The 20,758-nt window shown below is 40.3% G+C and overlaps 2 protein-coding genes across 2 annotated transcripts in view; both read left to right on the top strand.

Moving 5' to 3' along the window:
- The first annotated feature begins 15,134 nt into the window (after nt 1-15,134).
- LOC121535199 lies at nt 15,135-19,118 on the top strand. Its single transcript, XM_041842017.2, has 5 exons — nt 15,135-15,195; nt 16,701-16,979; nt 17,156-17,233; nt 17,379-17,488; nt 17,627-19,118. Exons 1-4 carry the CDS (start codon nt 15,135-15,137, stop codon nt 17,486-17,488), a joined length of 528 nt encoding a protein of 175 aa, XP_041697951.2. The 3' UTR covers nt 17,627-19,118.
- A 1,391-nt stretch (nt 19,119-20,509) lies between these two features.
- The window catches only part of LOC121535198 (T cell receptor alpha chain constant), a 42,107-nt gene continuing 41,858 nt past the window's right edge, over nt 20,510-20,758 (top strand). The window contains exon 1 of the mRNA XM_045206292.1: nt 20,510-20,563. Within this exon, the coding sequence (XP_045062227.1) occupies nt 20,548-20,563 (16 nt within the window). The 5' untranslated portion in view covers nt 20,510-20,547. The remainder of the gene's footprint in view (nt 20,564-20,758) is intronic.

Raw genomic sequence — 20,758 nt, 5'->3', positions numbered from 1 at the left:
AAAGTTCTTCCATTTAAGAATGAAGGAGGCCACTGTTTTCTTGGGGACCTTCAATGCTGCAGACATTTTTTGGTACCCTTTCCCAGATCTGTGCCTCGACACAATCCTGTCTCGGAGCTCTACAGACAATTCCTTCAACCTCATGGCTTGGTTTTTGCTCTGACATGCACTGTCAACTGTGGGACCTTATATAGACAGGTGTTTGCCTTTCCAAATCATGTCCAATCAATTGTATTTACCACAGGTGGACTCCAATCAAGTTGTTGAAACATCTCAAGGATGATCAATGGAAACAGGATGCACCTGAGCTCAATTTCGAGTCTCATAGCAAAGGGTCTGAATAATTATTTAAATAAGGTATTTCTGTTTTTTATTTTTTATAACTTTGGACACACAAAAAAAAAGGTTTTCGCTTTGTCATTATGGGGTATTGTGTGTAGATTGCTGAAGAAAAAAACATTTAATCCATTTTAGATTAAGGCTGTCATGTAACAAAATTTGGAAAAAGTCAAGGGGTCTGAATACTATCTGAAGGCACTGTATGTCTGTGATATTGAGGTATCTAGCTATAAGTTCAACCTGATCAATCAAATGGATAGGTGTAAGCAATTATGGTAATTCCAAATGCCCTGAACTAGGTGTCTTCTCTAGACAGACACAGAGAGAGAGAGAGCGAAAGGGGGAGAGAGGAAGAAAGTGAGAAAGAAAGGATGAATGTGAGAGAGAGAGAGAGAGAGATGGAGAGAGAGAAACAGAGAGAGAAGGACAGCAGTGCAAATGTACTTAGACTTGAGTATTTCAACAACTCGTCTCTTCCAACTTGTTAGGTTGCTTTATTTGACCACAGCAGAGTTCAATATTATAGAATGTGTATGTGTGTGTCAGTATTCTTACGAATATGAAAATGTGCATACTGTATGACACAGATACGGGTAAGAATAAAATAATCTTACACTTTAAATGTTAGGGGTGGACCTCATCGGACCCTTCACAAAATCCAGGAATGGCAACAGCTGGTGTCTGACGGTGACCGATCACTTTACCAAGTCAGTGGAGACAATACCCATTAAGGTCTGTAAAGTAAGAGAACGTTCTTAACTCTAAATTCCCTTCTGTAACCCATTAAAAAGGGTGCTTGGAACCAAAAATTGATTTGCGGTTTGTATGATACCCATCAAGAACAAGACTGGCGAGGCCACCTCCAACACCTATGGTTCTCCTGAGGTCATCTTGAGTGACAGAAGTCATGAACGCTGGAACAAGTTATGGATGTTATAGGTTACATTCTGTCACCAATGGTTTGTTTTATTTATTTTTGACAATTTGTTTTTGTTTTTCCATGGTACATAATCAGACATATTTCAATATCTCACAGTGTCAATAGATATCGCTTTCCTACCCCTCCTCCAGGTTTGGTGAATGGACCAACCAGACCATCAAGACTGCCATGGGCAAGTCCCTTGACGGGTACCGGGAATGGTGGAAGAAAAACCTGAAGGTAATTCTCTTTACACACAACAGCAGTGTCCAGGCCTCCACCGAGTATGGACGGGAGCCACAGCTGTTAACTGAGGTAAACAATGCAATTGTATATACAATTATTGCATATACTGTAGTCTTTCAAATTTGTTATTGACTTAGTGTTGTTGTTTGTCTATTGCTATTTTTGTATAACATACTTTCAGATCACTGAAACCCTACCTGATGTGGTGGAAGTTGTCGAACCAGATCAGAACGCTTTCGAGGACCACCTTCAGGCACGGACTGAGAAGGATGTGGAGGTTTTTGAGCAGGCAAAAATGATTGTTTGCTGTTTTATTTATTTATTTTCTGGCCCTCCAAGAGATTTGTAAGAAATGTATTTGTAATATGAAATATAATTGCATTTATTCCTGTTATCAATCAAGGTGAGACTGAACATCGACAAGGCGCAGGAGAAACAGAAGGAGAAGGGGACCAATTACTTGGTTTGGAATAAGGACGAAAGGAAGGCGAGACCTGGGAAACTTCGCTGCTCTTTCGCTCCTAGCTGGGGTCTGTTAAGGTGAATATAAAACATCTCAGATAATAACTATTTGCATTTGCACACAAAATAATCTGAAGCTAGTTTTAGTTTCCCTAACACTGATATTTTTCTCTTTGTCTTCCTAGGGTTACCTCGGTGGAAGCCAACAATCTTCTCCAGTTGGAGCAGTTGGACGGTCAATCACTGAAAGCCCTGACGCCCTACATTTCGGTGAAGCCCAATAGACAAAGTATGTTAACCTTTGGTTGACATTTGAGAAATTAAGAAATGGTAGTTATGCTGAGTTTATAAAAATGTACCTCTTCAATTGACTTTAGGACCATTGACTGTCTGAGCCCCCCAGGAGGTATCCCACCCACCAGAGCCAGTGAGTTCGGATCAGTCTGACTCTCTGTACTCCGAGTTGGAGGGGGACCAGCTTGAGGTAGGCTATACCTTCCAAAACTGTTGAAAAGTACATATCTCCCATTTATAACTTCCCTAATCCATCACATTTTCTCACAGTAAAGTGTAACCTGTGTGTTTGCTTGTTTACGTCTCTGTCTCCTCCCCTGTTCCCTTTAACTCTGCTCCTGTTCTCCAGGACCTAGGGGTTCTGCCCAACACCCAGACGTGGATCCACCTGATGTCCTCCATTAGCAACCACCCTCCAACTTTTCATTACATAATCTACAGCAGGGCTGCCCAACCTTCTTCCTGGAGATCTACTGTCCTGTAGGTTTTCAGTCCAACCCTAATTTAGTGTATCTGATTCAGCTAGTCAAGGTCTTGTTGAGCAGCTAATAAGTAGAATCAGGTGATTTAAATGAGGGTTGGACTGAAAACCCACAGGACGGTACATCCCCAGGAAGAGGGTTGGGCAGCCCTGATCTACAGCTACTGTTATTGTCATGTTGTCATTATCTGCTAAGAAAGTTTTCTTGCTCTATTATACTGGGCACATAATATGTGAGATACACAGATTAACTAAAAACACTAGCACTGCAAACACTCAGAACAAAGAGAGCAGCAGTGCCTGGACTTTGCAGTCTCCCTCTTCAAGGCCCCTTCCATTGTTGTATCCTTGGGCCTACAATAGATACATATTCAACCACAAGGGGGTACTAATGAGCTATGCAACATAGAAAAATAATGAATCATAACAGGACTACTGAAATTAAATTATATTATTTCAGTGTAGATAAGGGAAGGCCAGGTTAAAATAAAAACATGACTGCCAGACAAGCCAGTGTATGAATCAAACTGATTTGCATATGAATGAAGTGGAAATTAGCTGACTTAATGTGTCAAGCAGATTACACGTTTTCTTTGCTATTTCCGAGACGTAGCAACGTTTAAGACATGCATTTCGTGCTGTAATGTTAACAAGGTACCCAAAAGTAGTTCTAAGTAATGTTTTCATTTTATTAGCTAAACAAAACTTGTTTAAACAGCAAAATTGTCACAGAAATCAGCCTTGTTTGCATAGCGATGATGAAAATAACGTCATTTAGGCTGTAATGATCTCCAAAATTCTAATCATTAGGTCATCACACCGTTGATAAAGCAACGGATGCTAATAATTTATTTTTTGCCTGGGGGACATTATTTGGCATGACAGGCCCACGATCAAAGTTAGAATAGTAGAATACACAAGGTGCAATTTCGAAATGTGGTTGTGCATCAGCAGTTTTTCTCTTATGTCAGTCACTAACCATGTTTCCATCCATAGTTTTTATGCAAATAAAGTCATGCGGCATAAAAAATGTATCACCGCAAGTGTGATGGAAACAGGAAGTGTCGGTACAATTTTATAAATGGCGACAGACAATTTGTTCGTTCGACATGTTGGGATCTCTTAGTGTCGGTAAAATTAATTATGCGATAAATTGCACTTAAAACAATTTCTTGCACAATTGTTAATAGAATAACCATCATGTTGAGGTACATTTGCAGTCACGTGATGCTATGTTGTGCGGTCGTCCCACTGCGATTTGAAAAAGAAACAGTTTAGGCTACAGGGTGGTGAAAGTGCACGGTGATTAGCTTGATGCTCCTTTCCAATAAATACAGAGGGTGTTAATTTGTATGTTAGTGACATGATGATCAGTGCTTAGCTGCCAATTAACAAATACAATTGATCTTAATCTTATCAATCTCATCATATAACCTAACCTGTCCAACAGTGTTGTTGTACTCTGAAGTCCGGTCTCGAGACATATTGAGTGTCTTGGTCTTGTCTGGTTCTCGAATACATTTTGATTGGGTCTTGACTCGGTCTCGGACAATGAGGATTGGACCATGAGGATTTGTAATTTCTTCCCGAGACCAGTGGAGTAGAAAACTCATAATTATCAACCCCTCTTCAGTCAACACATAAAACCGATTTGCCAGGCCAAATACACACTAATTTCATGACACATTTATAAAGTATGGTTCATACTTTACTCATAACATTACTGTCCTTGACTTTTGTTGAAAGATATCCTCAAACCTTGTGACGCATGTCGATATTTTCTTGCTCCAGTAGGGGAGACTGGGCAATTTTGTTTTTGTCATGCATTCGCTAAGGGGAGACCAGGGGAAATTATAACATATTGTCTTTTGATCTATTATTTCGATTTGGTTAGTGACAATTTGTAGAGTGTCTATTTCTCAGCATGCATTTTTAAACCATTTTGAATGGCTTAAGAATCCATATCCACCTTTTGAGCTCTTATTGTGGCGATCTGACAATTACAATCATGGTCTTGAATTGGACTCGCATTGTTCTGGTCTTGACTTGGACTCGCCCCCCCCTCCGGTCTTGACTCGGTCTCACTTTAGGTGGTCTCGAACACAACACTTCTGTCCAGTGTCCACTTGATCAGTGAACTGTTGTATAGAGAGCATGCGCAAACAGGCAAGTTTGCCATTTATTGCAACAGTTTGTGTGGAAAATGCAATGTAAACACATTAAACTCATGTTTTTTTTCTGTACATGAAAAAAAGTGTTTTTTTATGTGCAGTACGTCATCACGCACAGCCTTTTATTCTCAACAAAGTCAGCCAGATGGAATCACACCTCTAGCGGGGAAATGCGCATATTTTTATGCAGATTTGATAATATTCCCATGAAAATCTGTTGTGAATTGGATGGAAACCTAGGTAGAAACAGTCACTCAATTAGCCTATGTAAAAAATGTTTGATTGGTAAGTTAGTCTAGCCAGCCATCTAAACTTCGAATTACCGACAAGGGCACGCAAGGCATGTGCCCAGGGGTGCTGACCTCCACGGGGCCCCCATTGATTTTGTCACTCTCACTCAGATATCCTATTTGTGATGAGCTGATGTCGAAGGAGTCAGGCACAGGAGGGTAAATCACAGAACAATAGGCTTTATTCCGCAAATACAGAGTGAAGCAGTAATGCGTCAAAAACACTCCAGTGTGCAAAACAGGCGCACTGGAAAATACAAGGCACACAGGGAAATATCCCGGCGATACAAAATACACGGAGCTCCACCGAGCTTAACTATCCTCCACAATAAACAATCACACACAAAGACAAGGGGGCAGAGGGAACACTTATACAGGCAGTGGCGGCTCCTGAAAAAATTCTCAGGAGGGGCAATTTTTCTGATGATTTAGGTGACCTACACACATTTTTAAAAAGATATGTCCAGCAACAACATGAAGACAGGGGCAGCATATAAGTCAATACCAGAATCATTTATTGACTGATCTCAGGGAGTGCTCCTAATCTCAGCTTGTTACCTGTATAAAAGACACCTGTCCACAGAAGCAATCAATCAATCAGATTCCAAACTCTCCACCATGGCCAAGACCAAAGAGCTCTCCAAGGATGTCAGGGACAAAATTGGAGACCTACACAAGGCTGGATAATAATAATAATAATAATAATATGCCATTTAGCAGACGCTTTTATCCAAAGCGACTTACAGTCATGCGTGCATACATTTTTGTGTATGGGTGGTCCCGGGGATCGAACCCACTACCTTGGCGTTACAAGCGCCGTGCTCTACCAGCTGAGCTACAGAAAGTGGATACTCATGGATGCGCATCGCAATTGTAAAATGTCAACACAATTGGAGACACCACGTCATTTTTGGAGACATGTTATTGACAGTAAACTATTGTAGATGCGACTGCTAACTAAATAAAACATTTTAGCTGGCTAGCTAATCATCTTAGCTAAATGTGGGGCAAACAATTCAGTTATTTACCGTTAATTTGAGGGATTGGGGTGAAAGAAATCGAGTTACATAGTGATACTTTACGATATACTGTATTGACAATATCGCAATATAACCATATCCACCCTGTCCAAAGTCTCTACTTGGTCTCAGTTCTCCAGTAAACTTGTGATTATCAACACTAACCTCATCGTTGTGGCGGCGGACAGCTAGCCTGTATCCCTCATCCAGTTGAGTGGCAATGTTATTTTTTCGTTCGTACCATTTTTTTGGAAAATCCTCGGGTGTAGGACTTCCCCCCTTTAGTAGAAACCTGTTGAATTATTAAATTTGGTCTGGGAGGTCCTAATTGTTTCGTTGCCAATTTATCTTCATTTGTTCGCCGACAAAAAAGGAAATTCTTTCAAAGACACAATCGAGTTGCACTGAAGCCTAGCCATGTTGATAGTAGTAGTGAATTGATTGACGCTGCTACCCTCTCTTTTCTTAGTTACGTTCATGTGACGAAAGCGCGTAAGTGCAAGCCCACAGACACCCATTGAGATTGTATTGAAGGCTCTGAAATTTGAAAAAAATAGATTTTACATGGGAGTCTATGACAGAAGTTCTGGGCGATTTTCAATCTGACTGAAATCGCCCCCAAAAGGGGGTGGAGCCATTTGAAGCACGACTTTAGCCTGATTCGACATTTAGTGGCAGTGTGGCACTGTGGCAGATCAGACGTATAGATTACAACACTGATAACTACTGTTGCCGTGATATAATTGATTAGAAAAAAAATCCCTTCCTTTTCCCGTTTGGCAGTGCGTCGCCCATATCGCCCTATTGAACAGGCCGTCCCTGTATACAGGTACTGATGAGGGGATATGAACCAGGTGTGTGTAATGAAGAAGACAAAACCAATGGAATGATGAGATGAGGAGCGGCAGTGGCTAGAAGGCTGGTGACGACGACCGCCGAAGCCTGCCCGAACAAGGAGAGGAGGCAGCTTCGGAGGAAGTCGTGACACTATTAACGTGTATACTTGCAGGAATGGGTATAATTGCAGGAAATTAGCTTCAAAACTGCAAAAAAAAAATCTCCAGCCTTTGGCAAAATCTGTAGTATTGCAGGAAATTAGCTGTAAAACTGCACATTTTTCTCTACGCTCCATTGCAAAATCAAATCAAATTGTATTTGTCACATGCGCCGAGTACAACAGGTGTAGTAGACCTTACGGTGAAATGCTTACTTACAAGCCCTTAACTAACAATGCAGTTTTAAGAAAAATAATTGTTAGGTAAAAAATAGATACGTTAAAAAATAAGAAATAAAAGAAATAACAAATAATTGAAGGGCAGCAGTAAAATAACAGTAGCGAGGCTATATACAGGGGGTACCGGTACAGAGTCAATGTGCGGGGGCACAGGTTAGTCGACATAATTGAGGTAATATGTACATGTAGGTAGAGTTCCTGGACCAGTCACCTTTCAACTACTTGTCTGCATGAGAAGAGACCAATACTACCTGGCTATCCATTGGACTCTCTCACACGTTGGATGAAGAAGTATCTCAGCAAAAGACTGGCAGCTATATTTCATCAGTATATGGTACAGAAAAAATAAACTACGCAAGACTGTTGAGGTGTCTGTCAGAGCTTTGGAGCCTAGAAAAGAGAAAAAATAAAACCATTCTGTAGTTCTTGACTTCCTGTATGGTCTAACGGCTGTACTGCACTTCCTCCAAATGTTTTCCTGGCTTATTTAATGGGCTGTGACCAACGATTGCACTTGAAGGTGTCAGTTTGCTGAACTGCGGACCATGAAGTGCAGCAGTGGCGCTGGCTGGGGAGTCTCCCCGTTTCCTCTCCCTCTGTGAGGGGCCACTTCAACACAACTGAAGGCTTTTTCACTGTTTTTTGTTTTCTTTATTCATTGTTTATCTAAAAATATTTTTGATAGTTTAAAATTCTACTTTTGTGCTGTTGGTTGAATGCCATAGTGTGGTGTAAAGATTTGTGTAGGTCACAGGAGGTTGGTGGCACCTTAATTGGGGAGGCCTCCTGTAGCTCAGTTGGTAGAGCATGGCACTTGCAACGCCAGGGTTGTGGGTTCGATTCCCACGGGGGGCCAGTATGTAAAATGTATGCACTCACTAACTGTAAGTCGCTCTGGATAAGAGTGTCTGCTAAATGACTAAAATGTAATAATGAACAGAGAGTAGCAGCAGCATAAAAGAGGGGGTGGGGGGGACAATGCAAATAGTCTGGGTAGCCATTTGATTAGCTTTTTAGGAGCCTTATGGCTTGGGGGTAGAAGCTGTTAAGAAGCCTTTTGGACCTGGACTTGGCGCTCCGGTACCGCTTGCCATGCGGTAGCAGAGAGAACAGTCTATGACTAGGGTGGATGGAGTCGATGACAATTGTTAGGGCCTTCCTCTGACACCGCCTGGTATAGAGGTCCTGGATGGCAGGAAGCTTGGCCCCAGTGATGTACTGGGCCGTACGCACTACCCTCTGTAGTGCCTTGCGGTCGGAGGCCGAGCAGTTGCCATACCAGGCAGTGATGCAACCAGTCAGGATGCTCTCGATGGTGCAGCTGTATAACTTTTTGAGGATCTGAGGACCCATGCCAAATCTTTTCAATCTCCTGAGGGGGAATAGGCTTTGTCGTGCCCTCTTCACGACTGTCTTGGTGTGTTTGGACCATGATATATTGTTGGTGATGTGGACACCAAGGAACTTGAAGCTCTCAACTTGTTCCACTACAGCCATGAGAATGGGGGCATGCTCAGTCCTCTTCTTTTCCCTATAGTCCACAATCATCTCCTTTGTCTTGATCACGTTGAGGGAGAGTTTGTTATCCTGGCACCACACGGCCAGGTCTCTGACCTTCTCCCTATAGGCTGTCTCATCGTTGTCGGTGATCAGGCCTAACACTGTTGTGTCATTGGCAAACTTAATGATGGTGTTGGAGTCGTGCCTGGCCATGCAGTCATGGGTGATCAAGGAGTACAGGAGGGGACTGAGCAAGCACCCATGAGGGGCCCACGTGTTGAGGATCAGCGTGGCAGATGTGTTGTTACCTATGCTTACCACCCAGGGGCGGCCCGTCAGGAAGTGCTGGATCCAGTTGCAGAGGGAGGTGTTTAGTCCCAGGGTCCTTAGCTTAGTGATGAGCTTTGAGGGCACTATGGTGTTGAACGCTGAGCTGTAGTCAATGAATAGCATTCTCACGTAGGTGTTCCTTTTGTCCAGGTGGAAAAGGGCAGTGTGGAGTGCAGTAGAGATTGCATCATCTGTGGATCTGTTGGGGCGGTATGCAAATTGGAGTGGGTCTAGGGTTTCTGGGATAATGGTGTTGATGTGAGCCATGACCAGCCTTTCACTTCATGGCTACAGATGTGAGTGCTACGGGTCTGTAGTCATTTAGGCAGGTTACCTTAGTGTTCTTGGGCATAGGGACTATGGTGGTTTGCTTGAAACATGTTGGTATTACAGACACAGTCAGGGACAGGTTGAAAATGTCAGTGAAGACACTTGCCAGTTGGTCAGCGCATGCTCGGAGTACACATCCTGGTAATCTGTCTGAATGTTGACATGTTTAAAGGTCTTACTAACATCGGCTACGGAGAGCGTGATCACACAGTCGTCCGGAACAGCTGATGCTCTCATGCATGCTTCAGTGTTGCTTGCCTCGAAGCGAGCATAGAAGTAATTTATCTCGTCTGGTAGGCTCGTGTCACTGGGCAGCTCGCGGCTGTGCTTCAAATCAAATCAAATTTGATCTGTCACATACATGTGTTTAGCAGATGTTATTGCGGGTGTAGCAAAATGCTTGTGCTTCTAGCTCCGACAGTGCAGTAATATCTAACAAGTAATATCTAACAATTTCACAACATACAGTGGGGAGAACAAGTATTTGATACACTGCCGATTTTGCAGGTTTTCCTACTTACAAAGCATGTAGAGGTCTGTAATTTTTATCATAGGTACACTTCAACTTTGAGAGACGGAATCTAAAACAAAAATCCAGAAAATCACATTGTATGATTTTTAAGTAATTAATTTGCATTTACATCAGAAAAGCAGAACTTAATATTTGGTACAGAAACCTTTGTTTGCAATTACAGAGATCATACGTTTCCTGTAGGTCTTGACCAGGTTTGCACACACTGCAGCAGGGATTTTGGCCCACTCCTCCATACAGACCTTCTCCAGATCCTTCAGGTTTCGGGGCTGTCGCTGGGCAATACAGACTTTCAGCTCCCTCCAAAGATGTTCTATTGGGTTCAGGTCTGGAGACTGGCTAGGCCACTCCAGGACCTTGAGATGCTTCTTACGGAGCCACTCCTTAGTTGCCCTGGCTGTGTGTTTCGGGTCGTTGTCATGCTGGAAGACCCAGACACGACCCATCTTCAATACTCTTACTGAGGGAAGGAGGTTGTTGGCCAAGATCTCGCGATACATGGCCCCATCCATCCTCCCCTCAATATGGTGCAGTCGTCCTGTCCCCTTTGCAGAAAAGCATCCCCAAAGAATGATGTTTCCACCTCCATGCTTCACGGTTGGGATGGTGTTCTTGGGGTTGTACTCATCCTTCTTCTTCCTCCAAACACGGCGAGTGGAGTTTAGACCAAAAAGCTCTATTTTTGTCTCATCAGATTACATGACCTTCTCCCATTCCTCCTCTGGATCATCCAGATGGTCATTGGCAAACTTCAGACGGGCCTGGACATGCGCTGGCTTGAGCAGGGGGACATTGCATGTGCTGCAGGATTTTAATCCATGACGGCGTAGTGTGTTACTAATGGTTTTCTTTGAGACTGTGGTCCCAGCTCTCTTCAGGTCATTGACAAGGTCCTGCCGTGTAGTTCTGGGCTGATCCCTCACCTTCCTCATGATCATTGATGCCCCACGAGGTGAGATCTTGCATGGAACCCCAGACCGAGGGTGATTGACCGTCATCTTGAACTTCTTCCATTTTCTAATAATTGCGCCAACAGTTGTTGCCTTCTCACCAAGCTGCTTGCCTATTGTCCTGTAGCCCATCCCAGCCTTGTGCAGGTCTACAATTTTATCCCTGATGTCCTTACACAGCTCTCTGGTCTTGGCCATTGTGGAGAGGTTGGAGTCTGTTTGATTGAGTGTGTGGACAGGTGTTTTTATACAGGTAACGAGTTCAAACAGGTGCAGTTAATACAGGTAATGAGTGGAGAACAGGAGGGCTTCTTAAAGAAAAACGAACAGGTGTGTGAGAGCCGGAATTCTTACTGGTTGGTAGGTGATCAAATACTTATGTCATGCAATAAAACGCAAATTAATTACTTAAAAATCATACAATGTGATTTTCTGGATTTTTGTTTTAGATTCCGTCTCACAGTTGAAGTGTACCTATGATAAAAATTACAGACCTCTACATGCTTTGTAAGTAGGAAAACCTGCAAAATCGGCAGTGTATCAAATACTTGTTCTCCCCACTGTAATTATGGTCAGATTTTCCAAAAGGAGGGCGAAGGAGAGCTTTGTACGTGTCTCTGTGTGTGGAGTAAACGTGGTCAAGAGTTTTTTTTCCTCTGGTTGCACATTTAACATGCTGGTAGAAATGAAGTAAAACGGATTTAAGTGTCCCTGCATTAAAGTCCCCGGCAACTAGGATCGCCGCTCTGGCTGAGCGTTTTCCTGTTTGCTTATGGCCTTATACAGCTCATTGAGTGCGGTCATAGTGCCAGCATCAGTTTGTGGTGGTAAATAGACAGCTACGAAAAATATAGATGAAAATTATCTTGGTAAATAGTGTGGTCTACAGCTTATCATGAGATACTCTACCTCAGGCAAGCAAAACCTTGAGACTTCGTTCACCAGCTGTTGTTTATAAAAATACACAGATCGCCAACCCCTTGTCTTACTGGAGGCCGCTGTTCTATCTTGCCGATGCAGCATAAACCCCGCCAGCTGTATGTTATCTATGTCGCCGTTCAGCCACGACTCGGTGAAACATAAGATTTTACAGTTGTTTATGTCCCGTTGGTAGGATATTCGTGATCGTAGCTCATCTATTTTGTTATCCAATGATTGTACGTTGGCTAATAGACTGATGGTAGAGGCAGATTACCCACTCGCCATTAGATCCTTACAAGGCACCCCGACCTACGTCCCCGATATCTCTGTCTCTTTCTCCTGCGAATGACGGGGATTTGGGGCTTGTCGGGTGTCTGAAGTAAATCCTTCGCATTCGACTCGTTAAAGAAACAATCTTCGTCCAGTACGAGGTGAGTAATTGCTGTCCTTGTATCCAGAAGCTATTTTCGGTCATAAGAGATGGTGGCAGAAACATTATGTATAAAATAAGTTACAAATAACGCAAAAAAACACACACAATAGTGCAATTGGTTAGGAGCCTGTAAAACGGCAGCCATCTCCTCTGGCGCCATTGATATACACTACCGTTCAAAGGTTTGGGGTCACTTAGAAATATCCTTGTTTTTGAAAGAAAAGCAATTTTTTTGTCCATTAAAATAACATTGTGATCAGAAATTGATCAGAAATACAGTGTAGACATTGTTAATGTTGTAAATGGCTATTGTAGCTGGAAACGGCTGATTGGCGTACAGAGGCCCATTATCAGCAACCGTCAGTCCTGTGTTCCAATGGCACGTTGTGTTTGCTAATCCAAGTTTATCATTTTAAAAGGCTAATTGATCATTAGAAAACCCTTTTGCAATTATGTTAGCACAGCTGAAAACTGTTGTGCTGATTAAAGAAGCAATAAAACTGGCCTTCTTGAGACTAGTTGAGTAACTGGAGCATCAGCAATTGTGAGTTCGATTACAGAATAAAAATGGCCAGAAACAAATAACTTTCTTCTGAAACTCGTCAGTCTATTCTTGTTCTGCGAAATGAAGGCTATTCCATGCGAGAAAATGCCAAGAAACTGAAGATCTCGTACAATGCTGTGTACTACTCCCTTCACAGAACAGCGCAAACTGTCTCTAACCAGAATAGAAAGAGGAGTGGGAGGCCCCAATGCACAACTGAGCAAGAGGACAAATACATTAGAGTGTCTAGTTTGAGAAACAGATGCCTCACAGGTCCTCAACTGGCAGCTTCATTAAATAGTACCCACAAAACACCAGTCTCAACGTCAACAGTGAAGAGGCGACTCCGGAATGCTGACCTTCTAGGCAGAGTTGCAAAGAAAAAGCGATATCTCAGACTGGCCAATAAAAATAAAATATTAAGATGGGCAAAATAACACAGACACTGGACAGAGTAAGATTGGAAAAAAGTGTTATGGACAGACAAATCGAAGTTTGAGGTGTTCGGATCACAAAGAAGAACATTTGTGAGACGCAGACCAAATGAAAAGATGCTGGAGGAGTGCTTGATGCCATCTGTCAAGCATGGTGGAGGCAATGTGATGGTCTGGGGGTGCTTTGGTGGTGGTAAAGTGGGAGATTTGTACAGGGTAAAAGGGATCTTGAAGAAGGAAGGCTATCACTCCATTTTGCAATGCCATGCCATACCCTGTGGACGGCGCTTGATTGGAGCCAATTTCCTCCTACAACAGGACAATGACCCAAAGCACAGCTCCAAACTATGCAAGAACTATTTAGGGAAGAAGCAGTCAGCTGGTATTCTGTCTATAATGGAGTGGCCAGCACAGTCACCAGATCTCAACCCCATTGAGCTGTTGTGGAAGCAGCTTGACCGTATGGTACGTAACTTTTGAATGGTAGTGTATATGAGTAGAATTGCATGATATTTCTTATAAAATGCAAAATCTTCTCTCAGCCCCATGGCAAAATATGTATAATTGCAGCAAACTTGCTTTAAAACTAAAAAATGTGGTCTCCGCCGTCAAGAGGAAGGCCACTAAAATGTTTTGCCCGAAAATGTATCTTAGGGCCCCCAAAAGGCTAGGGCCGGACCCTTTGATCATTTACACCTACAGTAAATGTACCTAAGGAAGTATAGTTCAACTTCATTAGATTACACTTTCTTAAAGAAGCAATCTGCGCTTGCTGCATACATTTTGCGACTTTTAATGATAAATAGGCTGCCCATTGATTCTTGAAGAATATAACTTATAAATGCCTCATGAGTTCATGAGCAACTGTTATACACCATCAACATATAAGCTTGTTTTACTCCAATGTTTGTAAACAAATGAAATGTAACAAACACTATATAGCCTCAAAACATGGCTAAAATGTAAATGTTGACATCATGGATGGTCACTCCTTGCATCCATAGCTCTGTCTATGAATTTGAGAGTGGTTACATTTCTCTAGCACCATCCCTCAGCTTTTTACCAGGGGGGAGTTGCTTTGTTATTGTTTCAACTGCTGATTGCCACTTTAAAGGGGGTTCAGACAGTGCTTGAATGGCATTTTCCATAATGGGCATGATTCAAGAACAGAAGAAAAATATTTTATCATATTTTTTTCATCATTGACTTTTTAAACTATTCAGAATGCTAAGGAAATGCTACCTGTCCATCAAGAAACATTCTGTCATTCTATGACACCTAGCCAAAGGTTGATGATATCAATGTGTATAGGTTCTTGTACTACGTTTTCTCACAGTGTGGGTGGAATACCACAGTGACTGAATATTCATGTTGCGTTGTACAAAAACCCTCAACATCATTTCTATGTTCAGAACCTTAAAAGTCAACAAGGCACCTGACACTACTGGACAAACAAATTGCACTACAGTTTTGGTAAGTAGTTAGTTCATTATCTTTGCTAACATGGCAATATATACAGTTATTTGTTCAGGTTGGTCTTAGCCTTAGTTTTACAACTTTGATTATGAAAGTGTGAAAATATTTTTTAAAAGCTGAAACATGTCCTTTATTGCCATCTTGACTCTGCAATTAGTCCCAAACTGTATTTGGAAGTGACATAGCACTGTAATTATACAAACCAGATGTAAGAGGTTTTTGTACTGACATGTTCCACAGTGCAGATAAATTGACATTTGGAAAAGCCATCAATCTCATTGTTCAACCCAGTAAGTAAATTCTCAATATGCAATAATGAACATTTTATTACTGAGTATTTAGGAAATGTGTTAAAATCTAAAATATCTAGGGGCGAAAGTGTGTTAATTTGAGAAAAGTAGCCGATGTTACAAATGTTTTGGGAGAAAGCCTTATATTGTAGACGAGATTTGCAAACAGGCTGTGAATGTGCAACAAAAGCTTTAGTTTTGGACCAAGCTCTCAGTTATCACACTATATGTTTTTGAATATTTCAAATGATTTATAGCATTGCTGTACTATTTATTGCTGTCTCATACCAGGTCTCATGTAAAATAGATTTATCTCAATGAGCCTAAGCTGGATAGATAATGGTAATAATAATGATATAATCATTCAGTATTTCAGTATATGAACCACCTAAATCTACCACACCAAAGGGTTTTATCTTACAGAAAATACAGAATGTTTAAAGTTACAAGTTGATTTGTGATGTGGGGCCAGTTCTCATTTTCTTTGTTTGATCATTTAAGTTATCTGTTAATAAATCAACTTCCTATATTATATGAGGTGATTTCCTATGCCCAAATTTTTACTGAAATACTTAAAGTAAACTGTCCATCAGATCATACAGAATATTTTTAAAATCTGGATATTAAAATAAATATTAGTTAGACTATCATTGGACTATTTAGATCAGGGATGGGCAACTGGCGGCCCCCCTTTTGAAGGCTCCAGGATCAATCCCCCCCACACCCAAAAAAAGTTAGAATAGTTGAATACACCAGGTGCAATTTCAAAATTTGGTTGTGCATCAGCAGTTTTTCTCTTGTTATGTCAGTCACTGATAGTCACTCAATTAGCCCATGTCAGCTAAACATTTTTTGATTGCTAAATTAGTTTAGGTGGCCAGCTATCTAAACTTTTTATCATGGTTGAGTCACTGGCCGGGGGGCCCTTATTGATTTTGTTAGTCAGACATAGATATCAATCATATTAAAACTGTAAACATTTCTCTACACCACATGGTAAATGTGTAGATTTGCAGAAAATCTGCTGTAAAACAGCTCATTTTCCGCTTTCACCCCATGGCAAAATGAATAGAATAGCATGAAATGTGTTATAAAATTGCTAAATCTTCTCTCCACCCCATGGCAAAATGTGTAGAATTGCAGCAAACTTGCTTTAAAACTGCAATTATTTATCTACATCCCATGGCAAAATGCGTTGAATTGCACAAACTGTACTCTAAAACTTGGAAAATGTAACTTTGCTGTCAAGAGGGTGGGCCACAAAATTGTTTTGCTTGCAATGTGGGTGGGTGGGTGGGGATGTGGGTACACAGACCCCCGAGCAACTGCGGCCCCATTATGATGAGTTCTGATTTTTTGTGTTCCCCATCAAAGTTGCCCATCCCTGATTTAGGTCATATATTTGTACCTGTTTTTAAAATATATTGTATGACATCACATTTTATTTATGTTTCTGCATTCTAACCAAGATGTTCAAATCAACCTAAACCTATTGTATTTTCCAGATGGAACTCATGCCCACCCAACACTGTCCATCCTCACCCCACTAGGCGAGAGCAGTGGTGATGACCCCAAGGTGTGCCTGGCTACAGGCTTCTTTCCCAGGGAGGAAAACATGAAGCTGACCCTGGGGAATAATAAAAGTGTCGACCACAGCACAAGCAATGCAGCTTTATCTTCCAGACGTACCTACTACTATGCCGGATTCTCCAAAGAGAATATCAAGCATTGTGTGATGGATGGCATTGACAAGGCGCACGATGAGGATAAAGATGATTTTACAGGTGTGTCTTACTGTAAAAATCTATATACAATAATATCTCACATTATTACTGTGGCTTTGAACAATTCATTAAATAAGAATATTTATCAATGAACATCTCAATCATTGAGAATGGTAAAGATGGATGTAAATGGCATGATGAGAAATAACTTTTAATAATCACTTATTGGCTTTCAGATAATACCACGGCTACAACTGCTTCTGTCATTTGTAAAGATGAACCCCTCAACAATGCTACTGCTACCAACCATACCGGTTGGTGATACTTTGCTACACTTCCTAAAAACATGGTGTAAAGTCAATTGTACTGCCGCACATTTACTGTAAAATGCACAAATGTTAAAATTTCAGCAAAAAAAGTGTGCAAAACACTGAAATGACACAGCATTGTTTCTTACAGATTATACCAAGATGAACTTCACAGCCGTGGTTGTGTATGGTTTGAGAGTGCTGTTTGCCAAAGCCGTGGCATTTAATGTGCTATTTACTGTCAAGGCCCTGGTGTTCTAGGTAAGTGAAATTAACTCTGTTTTTTTTTGACAGATTGTTGACATAAATTGATTAACTGACAGCTGTAAAGGAAAAATACAATATATAATAATTTCCTTGATTGCATTACAGAATAATTTACAATTATTCTATTTACAGACATATTTTCACTTGGACTCCTACTTTTCAGTTCTGCTTTGCTTCCAGTTTGTCAAACCTGCCTTGTGGTTTTATCAAGAGCTTTGTTGTACAACAATATAAGTATGTGACTTTGTTCAGGGTTGAATGCTGCAATTCCTCTGTACACATTTAGGAAATACTAGATACTAGATACACATGTAATGCATGTGATTGTTTGGGATTGAACGTTAGATTACATTTTATATTCTATTTCATTTTATATTATGTTTTATTATTTACATTTGCTTGTATTATATCTTTAACTGCAAGTTGTCATCAAAAGTGTATAAAGACTCCAGAAATGATTTCAAACAATAATGTAAATGTACATTGATCAAGTTATTTACGTGAATACTTTGCAGTTGTTTCTAAATGCACAAAACCTGTCAATAGAGAATTTAAACCACATTTTCACCAGTACATTGAAACCGTATGAACAGTCAAACCAAATTAACAGATTAAGATCTATAAGACACCTTGATTTCCAAGAAATGGCTCCATCAGTTACTTTATTTGCATGCATGCTCAAGTAGTAACAATAGCGAGAAACACACATAATAGTGAGAAACACATGCCTTATAATTGTTGATGAATTGTATTATGAAAATAATTTGCAATTACATGTGCATCTGATATCAGTCAAACATTTTATAATCGTATATGGGAGCTGTAAATGTATTGAAATTAACAGACACTGCTTTTTTATTCTAAACTAAACCATAATGAATGTGAAAAGATGGATGTCTATCAAATGACTAAAATGGTTGGAAAGTAGTAGTCAGACTCCGGTTTACCAGAAACATTTGCTTAGGACTCATCATTAGGCCTACAGATTTAGTAATGTGCACATTTAAAATTCTGAGATTATGTTGCCCCCTGCTGGTTGTACATTTATCTTTCTCCGTTGACGTTGTGATCACTAAATCACCTGGGCCCAGTTTTTCAAAAGTTATATATCTGTATTTTGCTTATTGGATAGGATTAAATGCATATAAATAGAATGACTGGAATGGGAATCCCCATGCAAGTCAATGATTTGTATGTTCTATTCATTCTATTTCTATGCACTTCATCTTATCCAATAGGCGAAATCCAGATAGATAACTTTTGAAAAACTGGACCCTGAGTATTGCTTCACTGCATGAATCTGCATTGATTCTTCACGTCCTCCCTCCTCATCTCCTTCTGGTTCCTTCTCTTCCAAGGCATTTTGAGAAGAAGGCATAGAAAGATTATGTGAGGAATCAAGGAAATACAATTAAGATTCACACACTGTCTTCAGTTATCTAGTCACTTACATGCTTGGCTCCACAACCAAATCTTCAATTGCCAAAATATCATGCAGTATTGGGTTTTCAGTTGTGTATCTTCTATATGATCAATTGAACCACCGTAATACATTTTGCTTGTGAATTTGCAGCTTTTTGGTGTTCAAGTGTTTTATTAAATGAATAAATCAATTATATTTGTGCATGTTATTCACCAGGAAATTACTTTGGTACATTTAGGTGGAGATGCACATGTAGTACACATCTAGGGGCCCTATGAGCCCTGGTCAAAAGTACTGTACTATATAGGGAATAGGGTTCCATTTGGGACGCAACCTGATCTTTTCTCCAATCACATAACTATGGTGTTGAAAATCGAAACCTCGCCTAGGTCTACCTGATCTCTTTCAAAACTATGAGACTGGCACACAAGACTAAGGTCTACCTAATGTAGGCCACAGGTGAGGCTTTGAATTTGTGGTCTCTTCTGTGGAGCAATGTAGGCCAATAGGTCAAAAGTATGTACATTATATATCTGATATCCTGATCATTTCCTGCAAGACAAAGATGTATGATAAAGAGAAGTATAAATGAGTCCTGAATGGAAGAACAGGTCTGTATTCAGCAAAGAGCACACGAAGACTAAACAAGGTACTTTACTTAATTACAGTTATCCAAAGATCATAGAGCAAATATTATACATTAATTTGAAACACAGTTTAGTGGTGCTGTGGCTATGTATGTATGTAAGGCAATGTAAAACAATCATATAATGGTGAGTTGGTAACACTAACTGTATTTGTTTGAGAGTTTGCAGTGTGAGAGCTTTTCCTCAGCCAAGGACTTCATTTCTCAAAGGGACAGAAGAGCTACAGTCATGTAAGTGCATCAAGAGATTTATGTAGTGATGTAGAGTTCTTGCAGGTGGAAGATATGAAAATCTCTGAGTGGATATTTACATTATATCATACTTGCACGTGCACATTGCAAGATATAAGACTATAAATGATGCATTGAAAAAAATTATGCATTGTGAAGTAATGTACAGTATGTTATGAACCCCATTATTATTGCTCTGACTATCTGAAGTTTTGAAGTTTTTGTTTTTCTAGTTCTTGTATGTGACTAAAATACTGACAGATTGCTTGGTATATCTTGAATAATGTCTTTGACTTGACCCTAAAACACTTTTGTTGACCCTGTAGTGAAGAAGAGGATTTGTGTACAGGAGTGTAGCACTGTGGTTGGCTGGCTCTAACAACAAGCTGATTTTTGGATCTGGAGTGAATGTCATTGTGCAATCCCGTGAGTATTACCCATTGTTTTCAATATTGTGTAATTTCTCAGCTATGTGTTACAACAGTGTAGAATAGAGCTCTCTCTGAAATTCATTTTACAATGTTATTGGGAATAAACTGTTCATGCATTAAAATCCGCTCTTCTGCTTAATACTTACTAGTTAAACATCTTCAGTTTTAATTTCATACCATATTTAGATTTTTCTTATCCGTGAGATTTTTTCTAAGCTGATTTGGAAATGGTCCATTGTCAGTACAGAGTAATTGTCATGGTCTCTATCTCAGTGTGAATGCTCAGGGGGCAAGAAATATCATTTTTGGGAATGGAATCAAAATGATTGTGGGGACACGTAAGTTTAATATTTTTTGCTTAAATGCTATCAAATGCATTCCTAACAAACCAAATTATTTGAAATTCTCAAAAATGTAAATTAGAGTAGCTAAATATAATCCTAAAAAGTCAACAAAACTGTGTGTGTGCATACGTTTTTCATATTCTTTTTTAAAATATATTTTTCCATTGGGTAAAATGAACTTAATAGTGA

Source organism: Coregonus clupeaformis, chromosome 21 (assembly GCF_020615455.1).
Source record: "Coregonus clupeaformis isolate EN_2021a chromosome 21, ASM2061545v1, whole genome shotgun sequence".
Taxonomy (NCBI): domain Eukaryota; kingdom Metazoa; phylum Chordata; class Actinopteri; order Salmoniformes; family Salmonidae; genus Coregonus; species Coregonus clupeaformis.
This window is presented reverse-complemented; position numbering and strand designations above follow the sequence as displayed.

What these genes read in the sequence shown, in the direction of transcription:
- LOC121535199 (XM_041842017.2), top strand. Translation starts at nt 15,135, where the DNA reads ATGTTCCACAGTGCAGATAAATTGACATTTGGAAAAGCCATCAATCTC. An exon ending in CAATCTCATTGTTCAACCCA is followed by an intron (nt 15,196 to 16,700) that starts GTAAGTAAATTC and finishes TGTATTTTCCAG; the next exon opens with ATGGAACTCATGCCCACCCA. An exon ending in TACTGCTACCAACCATACCG is followed by an intron (nt 17,234 to 17,378) that starts GTTGGTGATACT and finishes TGTTTCTTACAG; the next exon opens with ATTATACCAAGATGAACTTC.